Source organism: Misgurnus anguillicaudatus, chromosome 25 (assembly GCF_027580225.2).
Source record: "Misgurnus anguillicaudatus chromosome 25, ASM2758022v2, whole genome shotgun sequence".
Classification (NCBI taxonomy): domain Eukaryota; kingdom Metazoa; phylum Chordata; class Actinopteri; order Cypriniformes; family Cobitidae; genus Misgurnus; species Misgurnus anguillicaudatus.
The window spans coordinates 30,349,037-30,369,551 of NC_073361.2; the positions used below are offsets into that span (position 1 = coordinate 30,349,037).

At 37.8% G+C, this 20,515-nt stretch overlaps 2 protein-coding genes across 5 annotated transcripts; one reads left to right on the forward strand and one right to left on the reverse strand.

Annotated features, from left to right (window-relative positions):
* Positions 1-6: 6 nt before the first annotated feature.
* On the forward strand, positions 7-15,131 carry nlrc3 (NLR family, CARD domain containing 3). Its single transcript, XM_055181667.2, has 19 exons — positions 7-507; positions 6,131-6,309; positions 6,420-6,680; positions 6,767-8,588; positions 8,694-8,780; positions 8,882-8,965; positions 9,282-9,365; positions 10,643-10,726; positions 10,816-10,899; positions 11,102-11,185; positions 11,311-11,394; positions 11,469-11,552; positions 11,699-11,782; positions 11,946-12,029; positions 12,138-12,221; positions 12,310-12,393; positions 14,504-14,587; positions 14,675-14,758; positions 14,987-15,131. The coding sequence occupies exons 2-19, from the start codon at positions 6,219-6,221 to the stop codon at positions 15,075-15,077; spliced, it is 3,444 nt and encodes a 1,147-aa protein (XP_055037642.2). The 5' UTR covers positions 7-507; positions 6,131-6,218; the 3' UTR covers positions 15,078-15,131.
* Positions 15,132-15,282: 151 nt separating this feature from the next.
* cluap1 (clusterin associated protein 1) lies at positions 15,283-20,408 on the reverse strand. Of its 4 annotated transcripts, none has more exons than XM_073863823.1 (12): positions 20,003-20,023; positions 19,859-19,920; positions 19,537-19,648; positions 19,344-19,428; positions 19,023-19,199; positions 18,316-18,495; positions 18,004-18,134; positions 17,777-17,921; positions 17,543-17,615; positions 16,219-16,329; positions 16,032-16,084; positions 15,283-15,642 (listed from the first exon to the last, which is right to left on the reverse strand). In XM_073863823.1, the coding sequence occupies exons 2-12, from the start codon at positions 19,878-19,880 to the stop codon at positions 15,460-15,462; spliced, it is 1,272 nt and encodes a 423-aa protein (XP_073719924.1). In that variant the 5' UTR covers positions 19,881-19,920; positions 20,003-20,023; the 3' UTR covers positions 15,283-15,459. The 4 variants fall into 4 exon arrangements, with proteins under 4 accessions (XP_073719924.1, XP_073719923.1, XP_073719922.1 ...); XM_073863822.1 differs by lacking the exon at positions 20,003-20,023 and adding an exon at positions 20,169-20,402 and having other exon boundaries at positions 15,284-15,642; XM_073863821.1 differs by lacking the exon at positions 20,003-20,023 and adding an exon at positions 20,155-20,402 and having other exon boundaries at positions 15,284-15,642.
* Between the last annotated feature and the right edge of the window lie 107 nt (positions 20,409-20,515).

The following is a 20,515-nucleotide window of genomic DNA, read 5'->3' on the forward strand; positions in this document are numbered from 1 at the left end:
TCCTGTCCTGTTTCTATCAGGCTGCATCTTCTTAAGATAGAAACATTTACAAGTGTCTTTGTTTATTATCAATTCCCATTTCATTTATTGCACACATTTGTTTATTTGTATTCATTGCATGCACCTCAATGTGTCAATATGTACTTTTGTTTGTGTGAAACTGCTTTATATGTCTTTTGCTTTATATGAGCAAACCTGTGGACATGCGTGTGTGTCTGTGCGTGCATGTGTGTGCGGTTTTGTTCACACAGTGACAGCATGCCAGAGATGATGCTAGATTTTAAAAAGTGCATCTGTGGCCAACAGCACAGGAAGTGATGGAGGTGTGACAGGAAGAAAAGAAAGAGAGGGAAAGACAGACAGACAGACAGACAGACAAAGACCGAAAGTGTCTTATGAAGTGGGGTAAAGAGGAGCTGTAGGTTTTCGGTGATGGTGTAATGGTGCTGTAATCCAAACATCACATCTGTACAGACCAGCGACCTGCTGAAAGAGATTCGATTAATCGTGAGTGATCTCCTCTGTGTGTTTTTCTGTTTAGTAGCTGTCTTGAGGAGCGTGTTTGAACTTAACAATGTGACTTGAGTATCAAGTAAGGTCTGAAATGTTGAAATTGCAAGGGGAAGTGTTTCATGTTGCATTATTTTCTGATTAAATTCAATGCACATACAGTTTTTGTGACATTTAAAGGGATAGCTCACCCAAAATAAAAATTCAGTCAACATTTTTTCATTTTCATGTTATTCTTATCCTGCATAAATTTCTTTTTTTTCTGATGAACACAAAAGAAGATATTTTGATAAATGATGGTGAGAACACAGCTGATTTGACTTCCATCGTATTTGTTTTTTCTACCCTGAAAGTCAGTATTTACATTCAGCTGTGTGCTTACCATCATTTATCAAAATATCTTATTTTGTGTTCACCAAAAAGGAGGATGAGAATTTTGGGTGAACTGTCCCTTTAAGAAATAGATTCTCTTAGTATTTAGTATGCCCTCATTTTGCTTTTCAGCTGGCATCTGATGATCCAAATTATCACAAAATGATCTCACAATCTTCTAAAAATACATCTTAAGTTAAAACAGTGTCACCCATCATGCTGTCAAATCTGTAAAAATTTGAAAAAATTATTCACTTAGTTACTTTTTTATGCTTATCAAAGTCATAAAAGCTTCTCAAAGGTTTTAATAAGGATCGCTGCTCATTTGTGTGTGCCAAAAACATGCACACTAACAAAGGCTTCATTGGTGGTTTTAACTCATGGTTGGGTTAAATATGGACAAAAACAACCCTTGGTGTAAAATAAAATTCATTTTTGACCAAATCACTGAATCAACTTGGTTAATATGGTCCAGTGGTTGGAGCGCTGTGTTTGAGAAACACACAATTCAGTTACCATAAAACCATATATTATGCACATTATGGGATCTCAAACAATGCAAACAGGATTTTTCAAGAAGCTGATGTGTAATTTTATTCGATATCAGTGAATCTGGTATAGTGGGATAGTGCAATAAAGTACATTTAATGGTACATAAATGTTTTTGCTAAAGAGATGTTTTAGTTAATTTGTGGATGTTGTTTTAAAATATTTATTTCTGCGTTTGGTAATTTTTTTTCTTGCAGCTCAGTCACTGGTGAGGCACCTTTATTTAAAAAGTACATTTTTGTACCTCAAAGGTGCATATTGATACCTCAAAGGTACATAGTTGATACCTACAGTACAGGTACATACAGTGTCTGTTCCAAATGGTACATATTAGGACCTTTTTAAAAGGTACCGTCCCACAACATACCGTGACAACTTTTGTACCTTTTTTTTCTGAGAGTGTAGGAGCAGCGCAAAATGTTGTGGGTTTAATTTTAGGCAGCACTTATACTGATACTGACCGTATATCTTAAAATGCACTGTGTGCAAAGTGTCTGCCAAATGCATAATTGGAAATAGATTGGAGGATTGGATATTTGTGTATGTGGTTTTGTTTATGCTGAATGTTGAACTTGCTAAACAGAAAGATATTTTCACTGCTCATAAAGACCGCAGTCAGTGACTCAAATATACTTACTTAAATAGTTTGGGCAAATCATTGTCTCGACTAATCTGACTGTCCTGTAATCAGCAGAAATACAGAAGTTAATCGAGATTACTTCATTTGAGAAGAGGATTTGCGTGTGTTGTTTACAAAGAGTGAGAAAGGACAAATTGATGTGAAAGGAGGAGTTTTTAAACTGTGGGTCGGGGACCCACAATAAGGTCGCTGTACTGTTGTATTATATACCATTATATGTTAATTTGAGTGCTGTCGAAAAGTGCTATATAAATGTAACAATTTATTATTATTATTATTATATTAAATTCCAAATTATATTAAGAAATTTCAATTGAACTTTTAATTAATATTTTATTAATAAAATTAGTAAAAACAAAATTACTCAATTATAAAGAGGTAAAATGTGTATTTTTCTACTATTCCCATTTAAAAATATATTGGTGGGTCCCGAGATAGATTATTCTTGTTTAAGTGGGTCACAAAATGAAGAGATTGGGACAACTAAAATAGATGACATCATAGAAAAAGAGGGGAATATAAGACTGAGTTATAGAAAACACACTCAAAAAATGAACTTTCACGTTTGCCAATTTTACTTAATTCTTTCATGGTGTAATAACTTAAAAAATGTAAACTTAATTTAATCTAGTTCATATAACAAAAAAATGTGTCTTGTCAGCTTTACTTAAAAATTATTTGTTCAGCCAACATAACATTATTGCATAAAAGTAACAGATTAATAAAACCAATACAGACTTGCATCTCATTGGCTGAGGATTTTGCAGTGTATTATGGGTAATTGTTGTTCTGGCACCCTCTTGTAGAAGTGTAGCACCATAAGATAGGTACGTGAGTAATAAGTGGCCTAATATGAGTCAATTAACTTGTTTTGATATATTTTAGAACAAAACAAACAAACCTTTTGGAATGTTACGTTCCATTTCAAATATGTTTGTAATATGTTTGATAAACTTTAATAAAATAAAGAAGTGGACTTAAATTCTAATTAAAAGGGTAAGAGTTTATAAAATGGCATTATTCAAATTTTATGTCATCATTAATAAAGAAAATGTACAGTTAACTAAATTTTTATTTGTTGACTCTACTAAGGCTTGTTACGTTTACTTAAACTTCTTTTGTAAAATGAACAAATGTATTGTTTGTTGAGGTTACTTAAATAAATTGTGTGGAACCTGTTGACATAATATTTTTAATTAAACCCAACATCTCATTTTTTGGAGTGCAGTAAAAAAGTATTTAAAAAATATAATATATTTTGTTTTATTGATATGATGCTAATTATTAATTATGATATTGATACGAGGTATTAGGAGGTGAGGTATCTATGAGCCTTTTTAAGAGTCTATTTTTGAATATCCATAATTATCCAATACACCCTAAAATACTGGGTTATTTCAACCAAGAATTGGGTCAAAAAGGGACTAACCCTGCCTTTGGGTAAAAGTAACTCAAAAATTGCTTATATTCGACCCAACAATGGGTTAAAATTGCAACTCAATCAGTTGGGTTTGCCCTTTTTGATCCAATGCTGAGTTGAAAATAACCTGGAGTGGGATATTTTTGAGCAACAAAAGGAACTTGTCTAAAACAAGACCAAATTTGGGTTGTCAGTGAAGGTCCAAGAATAGATGATGCGTAGACAATGTAGAAAGAGAAATGAAAGCAAACACTTTGAACACCTGTTGGCTTTGCTTACATGATGGAATATCGTATATCTCACAAGTTATTTGGCCAAAAACGGCATTCAAGGTTATTTAGGGGTGGAAGTGGGTTGCTCATAGCCGGTCTATAGTATTGGGTCTCAATTATTATATGCAGACAACGCATATTTCTAGTTTTTTGGTTTGCTCTTTGTTTCTGCACATGTGGTGAACATCTGTGAAGATCTGCTGACTCTTCTGTTTCTGGTAGCTTGTCGACCTTTTCTGGGTTCATTTGTTTTTTAACGTGTGCATATATTTAAGTCTGTCTGGGACGTCTGTCGTGTTGTAACCATAGGAACCCAGCATTTGTTGGCGTATGTGGGTAATGAGGTTGAATGATGTCACGTCCGAGTTCATATCTGTTTCTTCAGAACTGATGTGTGCTGGAATATCTAGACCAGACAGCATGCCTACAGCCAAATCAAGTGTATACAAAGTGCACAATGCCATGTATGGCGAGACCACAGTCGCCATTACAATGTAGCTTTCAGTGCACCTTAAAACATTAGACGTCGAGTACGAGAAATGATTTATAATGCATATCTGAACGTGTGGCATTGAAAGCTAATGAATCATTTGCATATAGATCAGTAACAGGATCAGTCATGCTTTAAATTACTGAGAACTGATTTCCATCTTTAAAAGAGGTGTCATATGTTATCAACATTAGACAAGCCACATATAAATGATATCATATCAACATATGGCGCACTTCATGTGGACTTTCGGTCTCGTGGCCTTAAATTGCGCGTGCTCACTTAGTCTACAAGTCCGTAGGGTGTCCCATCTGTCATTTTTATGCTCCAAAGTGTGCTCATCAGCGCACCCTTTGCACCCTTGATGCGGTCTTCGGTGAAGCCTGCACTGTAGCAGGCTTTGCGCACTTTACCAACCCAGAAGTCCTTGCGAAAGAGCTACCAGACGACGGAAGGGAGAAGTTCTCACTGATAGGCAACTTCTCTTCCTATTTCCGTTATGACGCTTGAGTCTGTCCCAAAATATGACTCCGGTGTGCCCTCGTGGACTCACGTCAGGTCCCTAAGGTCTGCACTACATGATGTCATCAAAGTCTGGACTCTGAGGAAGTCCACAAGTACGGAGTGTGCCATTTGGGACAGGGCCTGTGGAGCCTGCAGCAGTGCACGCTTTGTTGAAGACCACATCAAGGGTGCAGATGGGACACCCTACAGACTCGTAGACTAAGCAAGCATGCGCAATTTAAGGCTACAAGACCAAAAGTCCACATGAAGTGCGTTGTTTGGGACAGGACCTCAGACGACATGTTTGTCCTGTGGTGGCTTCCATGGCCCTGTCCCGGGTGGACACTGCGGGCTTGTGGTCCTCCTCGGAGTCCACACTTTGATGGCATCGTAGAGTGCAGACTTTAGGGACCCTTGATGCGAGTCCACGTGGGTGCACTGGAGTCATATTTTGGGACAGACTCGAGCGTCACGCCGGAAATAGGAAGAGAAGTTGCTCTTCAGTGTGAACTCCTCCCTTCCGTCGTCTGATTGGTCTGTTTGTTCTTTTGCAAGGACTTCTGGGTTAGTAAAGTGCGTCAAACCTGCTACCGTGCGGGCTTCGCCGGAGACCGCATCGAGGGGGCGGGGAGGGCGCTGATGGGCACACTTTAAAGCGTAAAAATGACAGATGGGACACCCTACAGACTCTTAGACTAAGCGAGCACACGCAAATTAAGGTCACGAGACTGAAAGTCCATATGAAGTGCGCCGTTTGGGACAGGACCTCAGACGACATGTTTGTCCTGTGGGGGCTACCATGACCCTGTCCCAAATGGCACACTTCAGGCTTGTGGTCCTCCTCAGAGTCCACACTTTGATGACATCATAGCGTGAAGACTTTAGGGACCCTTGACTCGAGTCCACGTGGGTACACCGGAGTCGTATTTTGGGACAGACTCGAGCGTCACGCCGGAAATAGGAAGAGAAGTTGCCCGTCAGTGTGAACTTCTCGCTTCCGTCGTCTGATTGGTCTGTTTGCTCTTTCGCAAAGACTTCTGGTTTGGTAAAGTGCGCAAAGCCTGCTACAGTGCGGGTTTCGCCGGAGACCGCATCAAGGGGGCAAAGGGGGTGCTAATGAGCACACTTTAAAGCGTAAAAATAACAGATAGGACACCCTAAGGACTCTTAGACTAAGCGAGCACTCGCAATTTAAGGCCATGAGACCGAAAGTCCACATGAGGTGCGCCATTTGGGACCGGGCCCATATGCGTTTTAAAATTGGGGGGTGAGCTGTAGGTTGCAATATCATAATCCCACCACTAGATGCCGCATTTGTGCCAGAAATTTGTGCTTCTGGTTTTGGTCGCTTTAAGGATTTTTTTGTTTTTCAGCATTGCAAAAAAATGGATCCAACGACTGAATCACACTGATGCTCTGATAGCACACACAGCTGTATGCACTTTCCTGGCATGCTCTGGGATGGACAGACATTCCCATATTCCCTGGCAGGAATGCTGCTACATGGATCTGAAGTCCAATGCAAAGCAAGATACGAGCAAAAAAATGGAAGGTAAACTTGTGGCCACTCAACGTTAAATAAATGCAATGGTTTGTTTTGGGGACCCTGTTAGGCATATCAAAATGCATTTTACATTTTTATGCAATGTGTTTTGTCTCCAGATCCTGGTTGGTTACACAGACACCGGATTTTGCTGCAGCGCTTTCTGTCCACCTCCATCTTGGTAAATTTAGTCCGTCACCTGAGAAAAGAAGATAAGCTTAGAGTTCAGGAGGCAGAGCTTATCCAGGAAACGGCGTCTCTGAAAGAAAAAGTGCATTTATTGGTTGAGGTTCTGTCTGGCACTGATCCCGAAGGTGCTGCCCTTCAGATATATCTTCAAAGTTTTCATCCTACTGAATATAATCTTATAAGTGTACATGGTAAGTATTTGTAAAGGGACATTCAAGCTGATACAGTTTTTACTAAAGTCATTTTAGTTAAGAGTTGCTCATTTCTCTCTCTGCAGACTCTGTGGTTCGGCAGCATAAAGATGCTCTCCTTCAGCGACTTCCAGAAGAAAATGATCATTCCTACAACCAAGCTATTGAAAACTCACACACTTCTGCTGTTCTGCTCATAGACTGCGTGTCTGATCTACAGCTGCGAGAGCACGACTTCGTACAGGTGTCTGTCAACAGAGGGGCGGGGCCTCTTCACGGCCGAGGACTGGGATTGGACAAGCTGATTGCACCTTTGACGAGGGTCATCACCGCCCCTCGTGTGACATTGACTGTGGGCGTGGCCGGTAGCGGGAAGAGCCGACTGGTCCATCGTTTTGTCCGCCTTTGGAGTGGCGGGCAGATTTATCCGGAGTTCAGTCTCGCAATTCCTATTGCGTGCTGGGAGTTAAGCAGTTTCGATCGCTTATCGATCGAAAGGTTGCTGCGAATGTTTGTTCCCTACGAGAACGTGGATGCGATTATTTGTAACGAAGCCTGCAAAGTTTTGCTCATTTTTGACGGACTGGAAGAGTTTCGCCAGCCACTTGATTTCACAGACGCTCCGCCCACTAACGATCCTCGTCGGGATGTTCCTGTATCGGATCTTATTACGAATATCGTTCGAGGTAACTTGTTGCCAGGGGCGGCGCTTTGGCTGTTATCAAGACCTGGTGTTGGTGCAAAAGTGCCAGCGGGATTGGTCGATCGTGTGACGGAGGTCCCGCCTCTATCACAAGCACAAATAAAGGATTATATAAATCACTGTAATACGAACACTCTGGATGCGTACTCCTTACCATCTGAAAACTCAACATCCAGAACGCCGAGTCAAAGCGATTCGCACACGTACATACCTGAGGACATCTCATCTCGGGTGTGGGCTTATCTGAACTCCCAGAAAGCATTGCTTATTTTGTGTTCGGTGCCTGCTGTGTGCCACATTATCGTTACAACATTGTCTCGCATCTTGAAGGTTTCTGATGTGGACACAACGTCCCTTCCTCGAACTCTAACAGAAGTCTATGCCCACTACTGTTGGCCACACCTCTCCAATTCAGAATCAGCCGGTGGAGGCGTAAGAAAGCCACTGAGCACTCTGGGCCGTTTGGCGTTTTATAGCCTGTTGCGTCGACGCCACACATTTAGCGACAATGAATTGCGAACTTACGGTGTTGACGCACCGCCCCACGTTGGGACTCTTGGCTTCCGAATTCTTCAGCGTAAACTTAGCTGGTCATCAGACGGTTTGGTGTGGCAATTCACGCACACGTCTGTGCAGGAATTCCTGGGTGCTTTGTTTTACTACAATTCATCAAGGCGTGGAATGTTCGATCTGTTCTCAGAAAGCAGCGTTTCGTGGCCTCGAATTGGTTTCCACAGCCACTACCGCGCTGCGCTGCAAAAAACCAACCAGTCGGACGCTGCAGCCCAAGGAAACCTCGACCTGTTCATGCGGTTTCTCTCAGGACTGTTGGCTCCGACAACAAGCACTTTGATTGGTGGTGCGTTGGGCGTTGGCCGTGAGGAGCAGGTGAACCAACGTAACACAGCGACAACCTTGCTTCAGAATACGGTGGCGGCATCGGGAGGTGACGCCGTCAGCATGCGCAGCGTCACTATGGTTACGTGTCTGGCAGAGTTGCAGCATGGGGAGTGGCTAAGGTCTGTGGAGGAGGATCTTATCAGTTGCAGCCTCCGGGGGAAGCTGAAGGGTGGAGTTTGTGCGGTGCTTGCATACTTGTTGCAGGTATCAGAAGCATGTACAGAGGAGACACAACTGACAAACTGTTTGGATTCCACGTCTCTAAAAAGACTCCTCCCACAACTGTTGTACTGCAGTAAGTTGAGGTAAAACACACATTTTATTTTTTTAAAAAGTGTGTAATTACCCCAGTAGTATCATTTAACAGAATTGCACATTTCTGGGATCACAGCCAAAACTTTTTATTACAGAATGGAAAACAATGTATTGAAAGAAGATGCAATGGAGTTGTTGGGAAGTCTTCTGAGCGCCAAAGAGTGTCATATTCAGACCCTCAAGTATATACTCGCACACAAACCCATTTTATACCCATTGATATACTGTAAATTAATAATATTTACCTTGTTTACACCCCCTTCATCTCTTCTTTCTTTTGTAGTTTGGCTGAAAACTCGATCAGCAGTAAAGGGGTAAAACCTCTCAGTCGAGCTCTGCTTGTCAACCGGACGCTTACAGTTCTGGAGTCAGTCACTATTTTTACTATTTTAACACCAGCAGGTTTATTATCTGTAGATGCTATCTGCTATACAATTACAAACGTGTTGAAAAAGTAACATAATGAATAAACTTTCCCTGAGTTTTTAACCGTTATCGATTTATATTGAGCAATCACAGACGACTCCACACCAGATCCACACCGGAGCTGCTGACTTCAGGATCTGGTGCGGATCCGGCCCAGAGTCGTCTGCTTTCTGGGAAGACTTTATGATCTAAATCAAGTATTTATTTATTACAAGTGTTTGTTTATAAATATGTAAAACTGACCTCTTTTCTTGTAGTCTCCGTGGCAACAATATTGGTGCTAAAGGAGCGAAGACACTGTGTGAAGCTCTAAAAATTAACCAGTTTCTGGTTTCAGTCAAGTGAGTTTCAACATTTTTCAAACAGAATTCAAACATTTACACTGAAAAGTATTTAGACATTTACAGTATTTAGATATGTAGAGTATTTAGATGAGCATTATGTAAACTGTAAAATGTACAGTATGCATACTGTAGTGTTTAAACATATACAGAATTTAAACAGTAAAGGGTAAGTACTTAAATGTCTAAAGAATTGAAAACGTAAAGGTTTTAAACACGCAGAATTGAAAACGTAAAGTTTTTAAACACAGAATTGAAACTGTAAAGTTTTTAAACATATACAGAATTGAAACTGTAAAGTTTTTAAACATATACAGAATTGAAACCTTAAAGTTTTTAAACATATATTGAATTGAAACTGTAAAGATTTTAAACGCATAAAGAATTTAAACTGTAAAGTTTTTAAATGCATACAGAATTGAAAATGTAAAATTTTTAAATGTATATAGAATTGAAAATGTAAAGTTTTTAAACAAATACAGAATTGAAAATTTAAAGTTTTTAAATGTACATAGAATTGAAAATGTAAAGTTTTTAAACACATACAGAATTAAAGTAAAGTTTTTAAACACATACAGAATGGATACCTTAAAGTTTTTAAAGATATGCAAAATTGAAACCGTAAAGTTTTTAAACACATACAGAATTGAAACCATAAAGTTTTTAAACACATACAGAATTGTAACCGTAATTTTTTTAAACACATACAGAATTGAAACCGTAAAGTTTTCAAACATATACAGAATTGAAACCGTAAAGTTTCTAAACACATACAGAATTGAAACCGTAAAGTTTTTAAACAACTACAGAATTAAAACTGTAACGTTTTTAAACATATACAAAATTGAAACCGTATAGTTTTTAAACAACTAAAGAATTAAAACTGTAAAGTTTTTAAACATACAGTATACAGAATTAAAACCGTAAAGTTTTTTAAACACATACAGAATTGAAAATGTAACATTTTTAAACATATACAGAATTTAAACAGTAAAGTTTTTAAACACATTCAGAATTTAAACAGTAAAGTTTTTAAACATATACAGAATTTAAACAGTAAAGTTTTTAAACACATACAGAATAGAAACTGTAAAATTTTTAAACATACAGTATACTAAATTAAAACCATAAAGTATTTCAAACGCATACAGAATTGAAACAGTAAAGAATTGACATTGAATTGAAAAGTATGAACAACCAACAACAATGTTTAATTTGATTGTGTTATGATACATGTGTTTTGGTGTGTGACTGGCTTTGCATGCCTTTTTGTCTAGTCTGCAAAGTAACCACATAGAGGATGAAGGTGCTCGCGCTCTGGCAGACGTTCTTCAATCAAACCGAAAGCTCACCATGCTAAAGTGAGTCTGTGCGTGTGTGTGTGCGTGCGCACCTTATCTGTGTCATAAACATGAGTGTTATCCTAAACAGAAACCTTTATATTTTGCAGTATTCAGAAGAACAGTATCGGTCCAGATGGAGTGAAAAGAATCGCAGAAGCACTCGTGAAGAATCAAACTCTACAGGATCTGAAGTGAGAGGCGTGTGTGTGTGTGTGTGTGTGTGTGTGTGTGTGTGTGTGTGTGTGTGTGTGTGTGTGTGTGTGTGTGTGTGTGTGTGTGTGTGTGTGTGTGTCACAGACAGTTTAAACTATTAGAAAACAGTCCTCCTAATGTTATGCTGATAACAATTACTTTTTTTAAAGTTATTCTGTGTGTTTGTGATTGTATTGACAGTTTGTCCAGTAATCAGATCGGTGATTCAGGAATGGTGGTCTTGGCTCAAGCGCTTAAGGTCAATCACATTCTCCACACGCTCAGGTAATTAGGATTTTAAGTAAAGATCATTTACTTAAAAATAAAATTGACCTTTATGACTGGTTTTGTGGTCCAGGGTCACATATGAGGTTTAATGATGTCTTTAAACTCTTGTCTCTGTGTTGCAGTCTTCAGAGCAGCTCAGTTAGTGATCGAGGGATCAAAGCTCTCTCACTCGCACTCCAATCGAACCGAGCCCTCAGCAGTCTGAAGTATGTCCATGTCTGCATTTAATGTCAATGTTCAATACCTCGTACCACAAGCTGAAATGTTTTTTGTTTGGCAGTCTGAGGGAGAACTCCATTGGAGTTGCTGGTGCCAAAGACATCGCCAAAGCCTTGAAATTCAACAGCTGTCTCAGAGAACTCGAGTGAGTGATGCAATTGCAAACACATAGCATCTCATTTTATACCTTGTGTATTGTGCGTGTTGTTCTTACAATGTACCACATTTCTATATTACAAATCATGTGACAATGCCTCTCTCTTTCTCTCTCTGGGTGTGTGTTTGTTAAAGTCTGACCGCTAATCTTCTTCATGATGAGGGAGTGACGGCCATCGCTGAAGCCATGAAGCTGAACAGAGCCATCACATCATTACAGTAAGTAAAACACACATTCACCTAAGAAACACAAACACAACTGAGGCAGAATAATCAGGAAGTGATGTCATTCTTTCTATTACACTGACTTGGAGGGTGTTTATGTGAGAAACGAGTACAATAACTTGCTTAAAGTGTGTGTGTGTGTATGTGTGTGTTATAGTCTACAGTGGAACTTCATTAAAGTCGGAGCGGCGAAAGCCCTGTCAGAGTCTCTCAAGAGCAACAGTTGCATTCAGCTGCTGGAGTAAGATCATCTTCATCCTGATTCATGAACATTGTATAGATTCATATGAATCTTCTGTTCTGTATAATCATCATTCATTATCACTGATATCTGTGCATGTGTGTTTAGTCTACAGGAAAACGCTCTGGGTGATAATGGTGTTATTTCTCTGGCCTCTGCTCTGAAGACAAACTCTTCTCTCAATGTGCTCTAGTGAGTCTGATTTAAGTTTGAAACGTGATTTCAAGTCTGAACATTTGCTAAAGCTCAGTCTGACCTTGTGTGTATGGTTTGTGTTTAGTCTTCAGGGTGTATCGGCGTGCAAAGCAGGGGCTCTGGCGCTGGCCGACGCTCTGATGGTCAATGAAACCCTACACACGTTAGAGTAAGTATGTTTTTTATACATGCATAAGTAATTCATACATAATTTAAAGATAATAAAATATTTATACTGTATCTTTAAAGGGCACATATTATGCCCATTTTTACAAGATGTCAATTCATGTGTTTTCTCTGATCGGATAGCTATCTGATTCATTAAAGGAATAGTCTACTCATTTTCAATATTAAAATATGTTATTACCTTAACTAAGAATTGTTGATACATCCCTCTATCATCTGTGTGCGTGCACGTAAGCGCTGGAGCGCGCTGCGACGCTTCATTAGCATTTAGCTTAGCCCCATTCATTCAATGGTACCTTTAGAGATAAAGTTAGAAGTGACCAAACACATCAACATTTTTCCTATTTAAGACGAGTAGTTATACGAGCAAGTTTGGTGGTACAAAATAAAACGTAGCGCTTTTCTAAGCGGATTTAAAAGAGGAACTATATTTTATGGCGTAATATCACTTTTGGGAGTACTTCGACTAGCCTGAAAAGTCCGCTCCCCTTCTCCCCTAGTTCCTCTTTTAAATCCGCTTAGAAAAGCGCTACGTTTTATTTTGTACCACCAAACTTGCTCGTATAACTACTCGTCTTAAATAGGAAAAACGTTGATGTGTTTGGTCACTTCTGGCTTTGGCTCTGGATGGTGCCATTGAGTGAGTGGGGCTAGGCTGGATGCTGTCGAGGCGCGCGGCGCGCTCCGGCGCTTGCGTGCACGCGCACAGATGATAGAGGGATGTATCAACAATTCTTAGTTAAGGTAATAACATGTTTTGATATTGAAAATGAGTAGACTATTCCTTTAACATTCGGCCACATAAATGCTTCTTGGCTAAACAGATATCAGTCTGAACTTCTATTCCTGCGCAAAATGCAAATGCACTATTCATTACTCCACCTTAAAAAACGAAAACCTATACAACAAAAGGCAGCACTTATTGTATGCCGGACAAAGGCACGAGCTGGAGCGCTTTTCGTGTGTGTACCTTTAAATGCAAATAAGCTACAGATCGTCAAACTGCAAAAAATTATTTTCAAGAAAAACATTTCTTAGTATTTATGTCTTGTTTTCAGTGGAGATATAAAAAAATTCTTAAATTAAGATGCTTCTTCTTGATGAGCAAAACAACCTAAGAAAATAAGTAGTTTTTAGACCAAAAATATCAAATTTAAGTGATTTTGTGCATAAAACAAGGAAAAAATCTGCCAATGGGGTAAGGAATTTTTTTCTCGAACTTTTCTTGGATTTAGTGTTTAGGAAAAATGTTCAAGATTTTTTGCTTACCCCATTGGCAGATTTTTTTCTTGTTTTATGCACAAAATCACTTAAATTTGATATTTTTTGGTCTAAAAACTAGACTTATTTTCTTGGGTCGTTTTGTTCATCAAGAAAAAGCATCTTTAGAATTTTTTAGATATTTTTACTGAAAACAAGACTAAAATACTAAGAATTTTTTTCCTGAAAATCATTTTTTGCAGTGCATTGGCAAATTTATTTTTGGTTTAAAATCTAGACTTATTTTCTTAGGTCATTTTGCTTATCAAGAAAATACATCTTGATTTAACCCATTAACTGTCTATGTGTACTTCAAGATTTTTCATGTAAATGTTAATTTATCATGACAACCTATACACTGCAAAAAAAATTCTTAGTATTTTTGTCTTGTTTTCAGTAAAAATATCTAAAAATTTCTTAAATTAAAATGTATTTTCTTGATGAGCAAAACGGCTCAAGAAAATAAGTCTAGTTTTTAGACAAAAAATATCAAATTTAAGTGATTTTGTGCATAAAACAAGCAAAAAAAATTTGCCAATGGGGTAAGCTATTTTCTCTTGAATTTTTCTGGAATTTAATGTTTAATAAAAATGTTCAAGATTTTTTGCTTACGCCATCAGCATATTTTTTTGCTTATTTTATGCACAAAATCACTAAAATTTAATATTTTTGGTATAAAAAATTTTTGGTATATTATTTTCTTGGGTCGTTTTGCTCATCAAGAAAAAGCATCTTAATTCAAGAATTTTGAGATATTTTTACTGAAAACAAGACAAAAATATTTTTTGCAGTGTGTGTATGTGAATCTGTATATTTTGTGATTGTTGCATTAGTCTTCGTGGAAACTCCATTGGGATGGAAGGAGCCAAAGCGTTTTCCAGCACACTGAAGAAGAACAGAAGCTTGAGAAGTTTAAAGTATGTTTCAAGTATACAGACACTGCATGTCTCTAACAGATCTTTCAACAATTGACAGTAAGAAGTCTCATGACAATGTGTTTGTAGTCTACAGGAGAATTCTCTAGGAATGGATGGAGCAATATTCATCGCGACGGCCCTTAGAGGAAACCATCAACTCACCTACATCAAGTCAGTGCATATGTGTGTGTGTCTGGGTCTACGTGTAAACCACCATCTGTGTGTAAAAGGTTTAACCACAGTTTGTCACAAGATTGTGGGGCATGTGGTAAAGATTTGACACTTTGCCACACCGAGTGTCTCTAAAGATTCATGTTTTTGAGAATGTATCATTGCCGATGTAGTCGCGAATGTGGTATTTATCTGTAATGTGTGTTAACATGTTTGAATTGTGTTTAGTCTACAGGGTAACGGCATTGGTGAGTCGGGTGCGAAGGTCGTGTCAGATGCTATCAAAGCCGGAGCACCGGAGTGTGTGGTGGACATCTAGCATACATGATGTTAACTCTCACCAAATCATTTGTTTATAAATATTTTTATGATACTTTACAGTTTACAGTCAATTTGTTTGCATTACATTAATGAGAATTTAGCAGGGAGATTGTAGTTGTCATGAAAATGCATAAACACGCAATGCTCTTAATTATTATTTTATTTGCCTTTTTTAATGTTATGAAGAAAATATCACCCAGAGAGGTTTTATGAGATTCACCCATTAATGTAAATATTTATTATATTTAATAAAATTGTTTATCATATGACAGTACTGACAGAGATATTACCTCAATAAAAACATTTCTCTCACATATTAAATGTTTCTAGAAAGTGACAAAATTATTTACAGGTCATTGAATAATCATGTGAGTCATGTGTTAAAAATCATTATCGCTCTCCTCGAGTATCTGAGGGTGCAATGATCGGTTTGGTCGTCCATGTTTGGCAGATGAGCCCTCCAGACTGTCGTTATCTCCATCAAGATCCTCATTTTCTTCCTCCTCATCATCATCCTCACCATCTTCATCATCATCATCCACATCGATCTCGCTGTCCTCCGACTGCAAACCAAAGCAGATTGTGAACGACACACAAACAGAGGTCAAGAGGAATTTAAATCCTAACACTAATCTGTACTTCTACAAACACACAACCCCGTGTACACACACACACACACACACACACACACACACACACCACCTTTTGGATTTGCTCCTCTGCTCTGGGCTTGAAGAATGAGAAAAAGAAATAGATTGAATAATGGAGAAATTAAATGAGACAGAAAAAAAAACTAAAAGTCAACAGTCAATGTAGATTCCAAAAGACAGGAAGGATTGTGGAAAGGGAAGTGGAAAATTGAACTGGATCATTGTGTAGACATGTACAATATATTGCATTAGTGTCTCTATTGGTCAAATATTACTGTTGGTAAGTCTGTTTGTGCGCTCACCTCCTCACTTTCTCCTCCTCTCATACTGCCAACGAATCGGGCACCACCTCGACCTACAGCACATGAATGTAAGTATATTGGACAATAAAATAGAGTACCTTTCAGTTTTTCTCAATATTGCAAAGAATATTATGTTTTCAACGTTGGGAATTCAGGTTCAGTGGAGTAATTATAAGTTGTGCATCACCTGATAAATGGGCGTGACGTAAGAGGTGTGGCCTGGACTGCTGTCCATCTTCTATATCACTGTCAGATCCTTCATCTTCTGGGATATCCACATCTGAGTCTTCATCTTTTGCTACAGGGAAATAAAACTTATGAGATTTGACAGACGTCATTTGTTTATATCCACGGAGTGTCTAAAAGCGTCACTTGTTATTGTTGGCAAACTATTTACATTAGCTCCGCCCACCAACAGCTAGCTTTTGATGAAATGTCGCTGGTTCGAATCCAACTTTTGCTGACCTTGCTCTTCCCTTTTTTCCAATTACATATCATATCGAAAAAAGGAATTTATTTTTAATCAAAATAAAGAAAATGTTGGAAATAGAGCACCTAACAGGTGTTTATTAAGAATAAAAGTATTTACTGGACATGATTACGGGTCGGTGTATGGAGGGCATTTATTCTCCCAATAATACAGCAACCATTTAATAATATCAAATGGAACATAAATCTGACTTTTCCATGTTTAAGTGCTATAATTGGGTCCCCTGTGCTTTTATCAACCTAGAAAATGTGAAAAAGATTAACCCAGTAACTTAGTTTCTCTGCAAGCATGTGAAAAAATAGGTCATTGAAATTTGGCTCCCCTTGTGATGTCAGTAGGGGATATTATAATAATAATAATAATAATAATACCCCTTTATCTGCCCCATTTATTGCAGAAGAGAGAAAATAATTGACAGCACAATTGAGTTTCAATTTCAACAAGCCACCATTATGGCGATCAGTGTTTGCATTTATTCAGCTCATTTGCATTAAAAAGGACACACCAAAAAACAGCACATTTTTGTTCACACCTACAAAGTGGCAATTTCAACATGTTATAATAAATTAGCTATATGGTATAAGCTAAAACTTCACATATGTATACTGGGGACACCAAAGATTTATTTGACAATTCTTGTGAAATGTCCCCTTTAATAAATATAATCATTTATGTCAATTACTGCATCATGCAAATAGTATTTGTCAGTACGGATAGCATTTAATTACTATTTACACTAATTGCAAATGTAATACTTTTATTTATTCAATTAAACTTATTTTCATCTACTGTAAATTAGAAAATTCTGATATTGTTACTTAGTGTAAATAGAAAATATTGCTACTATATTTATAGCTACACAAAATAGTTTGGAGACATCCTCAAAGGTATACATAATGCATGCAAGTTTTTTTTATTTTAAAAATGCATGCTTAGGGTATTGTTATATAAGTTATGGGTTTATATAAAAGCAATAGCGATATGTGGAAGGTCTTGTGACAGATATGTGTGTGTGGCTCACCTCCGCTCCTCATGAGCCTCTTCTCCTCCTCTTTTAATTTGTTTTGTCTCATTTTCATTGTCATTTCTGCTTCCTGACAAAAACATATAAAATACAAAAGGTATAAACCTTTGAACATTGACTTTCATCTTCTGTCACAAAAACTTATAGTTGGATAAATTACATTTTATAATGACTAAGTCCTGGACTCAAGTAATTTTGAAGCATCTTTGTATTAAACAGTCTTGTCTGTACCTCAAAGCGTTCCTGTTCAGCTCTGTGATAGTCATTCAGCTGTTGCTCCAAGAAGCTGAGGTTACGAAACTTCTCCACATATGTCTGGTACTGTTTCTCCAAGTCCTCCTCGATCTTCTCGTATTCGTCCATAAACGCCGGACGCACCGTAAAACACAGTGTCAGAGAGTTTTTTCTGATATTTTACATGTTTATGCACAAATCCATTTATGTGTCTGACTCACCGAACACTCTGTAGCGTTTGTAAACGTTTCTGGTTTCTCTCCAAGTCCTGTTTCTTCTTTTCAATTTTGGCTTCGAGACTCGCCTCATCAGACGACACGTTATTGAGCAGATCTTTGGTCATCTGGATGCTCTCCTGAACAAACAAAATACAATTCAGTACATAAGACCCCCAAAAAAACCATAGCACAATCCACCGAGGAACTTTCACCATGAACACTGGACAGTGAAAACAGGATCTTTTGAAATTAAAGTTCTGGGTTTACATCCTAAAGCCTAAACGGGTTGTTTGTTGATGTTAAGTTATTTTTTATTACCGTGACATCTTTCACAGCTGCTCTTATGGCTCTCTCTGTCTCTGTGATTTCTAGAGGTCGGGCGATTGCCGCTGTCCTGTTCTCTCTCAGGTCCTCTTCATGCCCCAGCAGATCGTACAGTGCCGCTCCCTTTGCTGTGATCTCAGAGCCCAGCTGACGCGCCACCTTCAAATCTGCTATCTGCACACAAACACATACAAAACATCCAATACAACATTTTAGTTAAAGGGGACATATCATGAAAATCTGACTTTTTCCATGTTTAAGTGCTATAATTTGGTCCCCAGTGCTTTTTTCAACTTAGAAAATGTGAAAAGAACAATCGAGTAACTTAGTTTTGGTTAACCATTCTCTGCAACCATGTGAAAAAACGATATTCAAATTTGGCTCCCCTTGTGATGTCACAAGGGGATAATACTGCCCCTTAATCTGCACTATCCAACCAGGGCACTGGCATTTGGTGCAGAGATCAACTTATTTACATTTAAAAGGACACACCCAAAAACGGCACATTTTTGCTCACACCTAGAAAGTGGCAATTTTAACATGTTACAATAAATTATCTATATGGTATGAGCTAAAACATCACATACGTACTCTGGGGACACCAAAGATTTATTTTACATCTTAAAAAGGCTTGTGAAATGTCCCCTTAAGAGAAACATACAATACAATCATGTGTACAAATTATTTTATATGACCTGTACCTTTGACCCAAGATCAAACTTGAACTTGCTGTTTTCCTCTTGGCTGGGATCAATGGCGTTTTCTTTGGTCTTCATGGCATTGTAGAGAATGCTAGTGATTTTCAGCATCTCTTTCACAGCGTATCCATCTGCTTGATACAGACGCTTAAGGTTCAGCTTCACGTGTGCCTTAGTCGCCTTCAGAAAGACATTTTGATTATACATGGATAACTGTTGCTTCCAAATGAATTATTCTACAGCATATAGAAATAATGCCACACATACTATTAACTATTTAAATATATTTATTCATATGATACATAAGAATATGATATAATATACCATGAATTGAGCAACAGCCTTGATGAAAAACACCCTGTCTGACTCTGTGTCAATATCACTTGGAATTTCCATCTGAGGTTCGTATCTATGCAAGAATAATCATAGACATACCACATCAACTATATCAGATATAGTGTCCACATAAAAATTTAGTGCAAACTTATCACACAAAGGTTAACAAAGCCTACATCACCTCTTGACAAGCCAGATAAGAATTTCAGCCACTAAAGGAAAGTTTGGAACCCTGAAGTTCTCCATGGAGATGAGACGAGGGTAACCAAGTGCTCTCATCATCTCTGTAAAATCTACATAACCAAACCATAACATAAATAAGTAACCAATATTTTATATATTTAGAGTCTCATGCAACAGAACAAGTATAGAGTGTTCTGTAAAACATTTTAAAACAGTATTGAATATACAACCATCTTGCATTTTAAGGAATTTGCCTTTAAAATCAACATTGTAACAATGCATTTGGGTTATAGATGAATATAATTAAAAGTCTGGCTTACTTCTGAGATCTCTAAAAGACATGACTGTTGTCCTGACTTTGATTCAGTATACACACTGTCACCTACAAGGTAAGACAATCAAACATGATCATAAAGTGATGATGATTCATTCCTTATACATCAATATAAACATACAATACTGACAAGTACAAAACACGCTATTAGATAGCCTATAGATGGTTTATCGATGCTTTGCTATCTTCATCATATGCGTGTCAAATGTATGTCCTAGTGTCATTAACAATAAGAAAACGTGTTGTTAGAGTGTAAATAAGAGAAACAATCAAAATGTTAACCTGTATTTTCTTGCCTTTAGCACGAGCGTCTCTTGCTGCATTCGTCACTATGGCAGCGAAACGGGCCTACGGGTACCGAGAAAGCCAAACAACATCGATAAAACAAATCGCGTTTCTTGTGTTTCATGCTGCAAACGTCTTGTAATTAATATTAACGTATTTAAGATAACAATAATTTCCACGCCTGTCTAATATATAGATATAGAAGTTAATTATACAATTTATCACGTTTCTAATGCAACCAATCATTAACAAAACAAACTATATTACAAACACAAAAATATCCAAATATATGGCAAAAATGTTACGACATTTCTCTTTAAAAATTAAAACCAATAATGTATATTTGCATGCGATAATT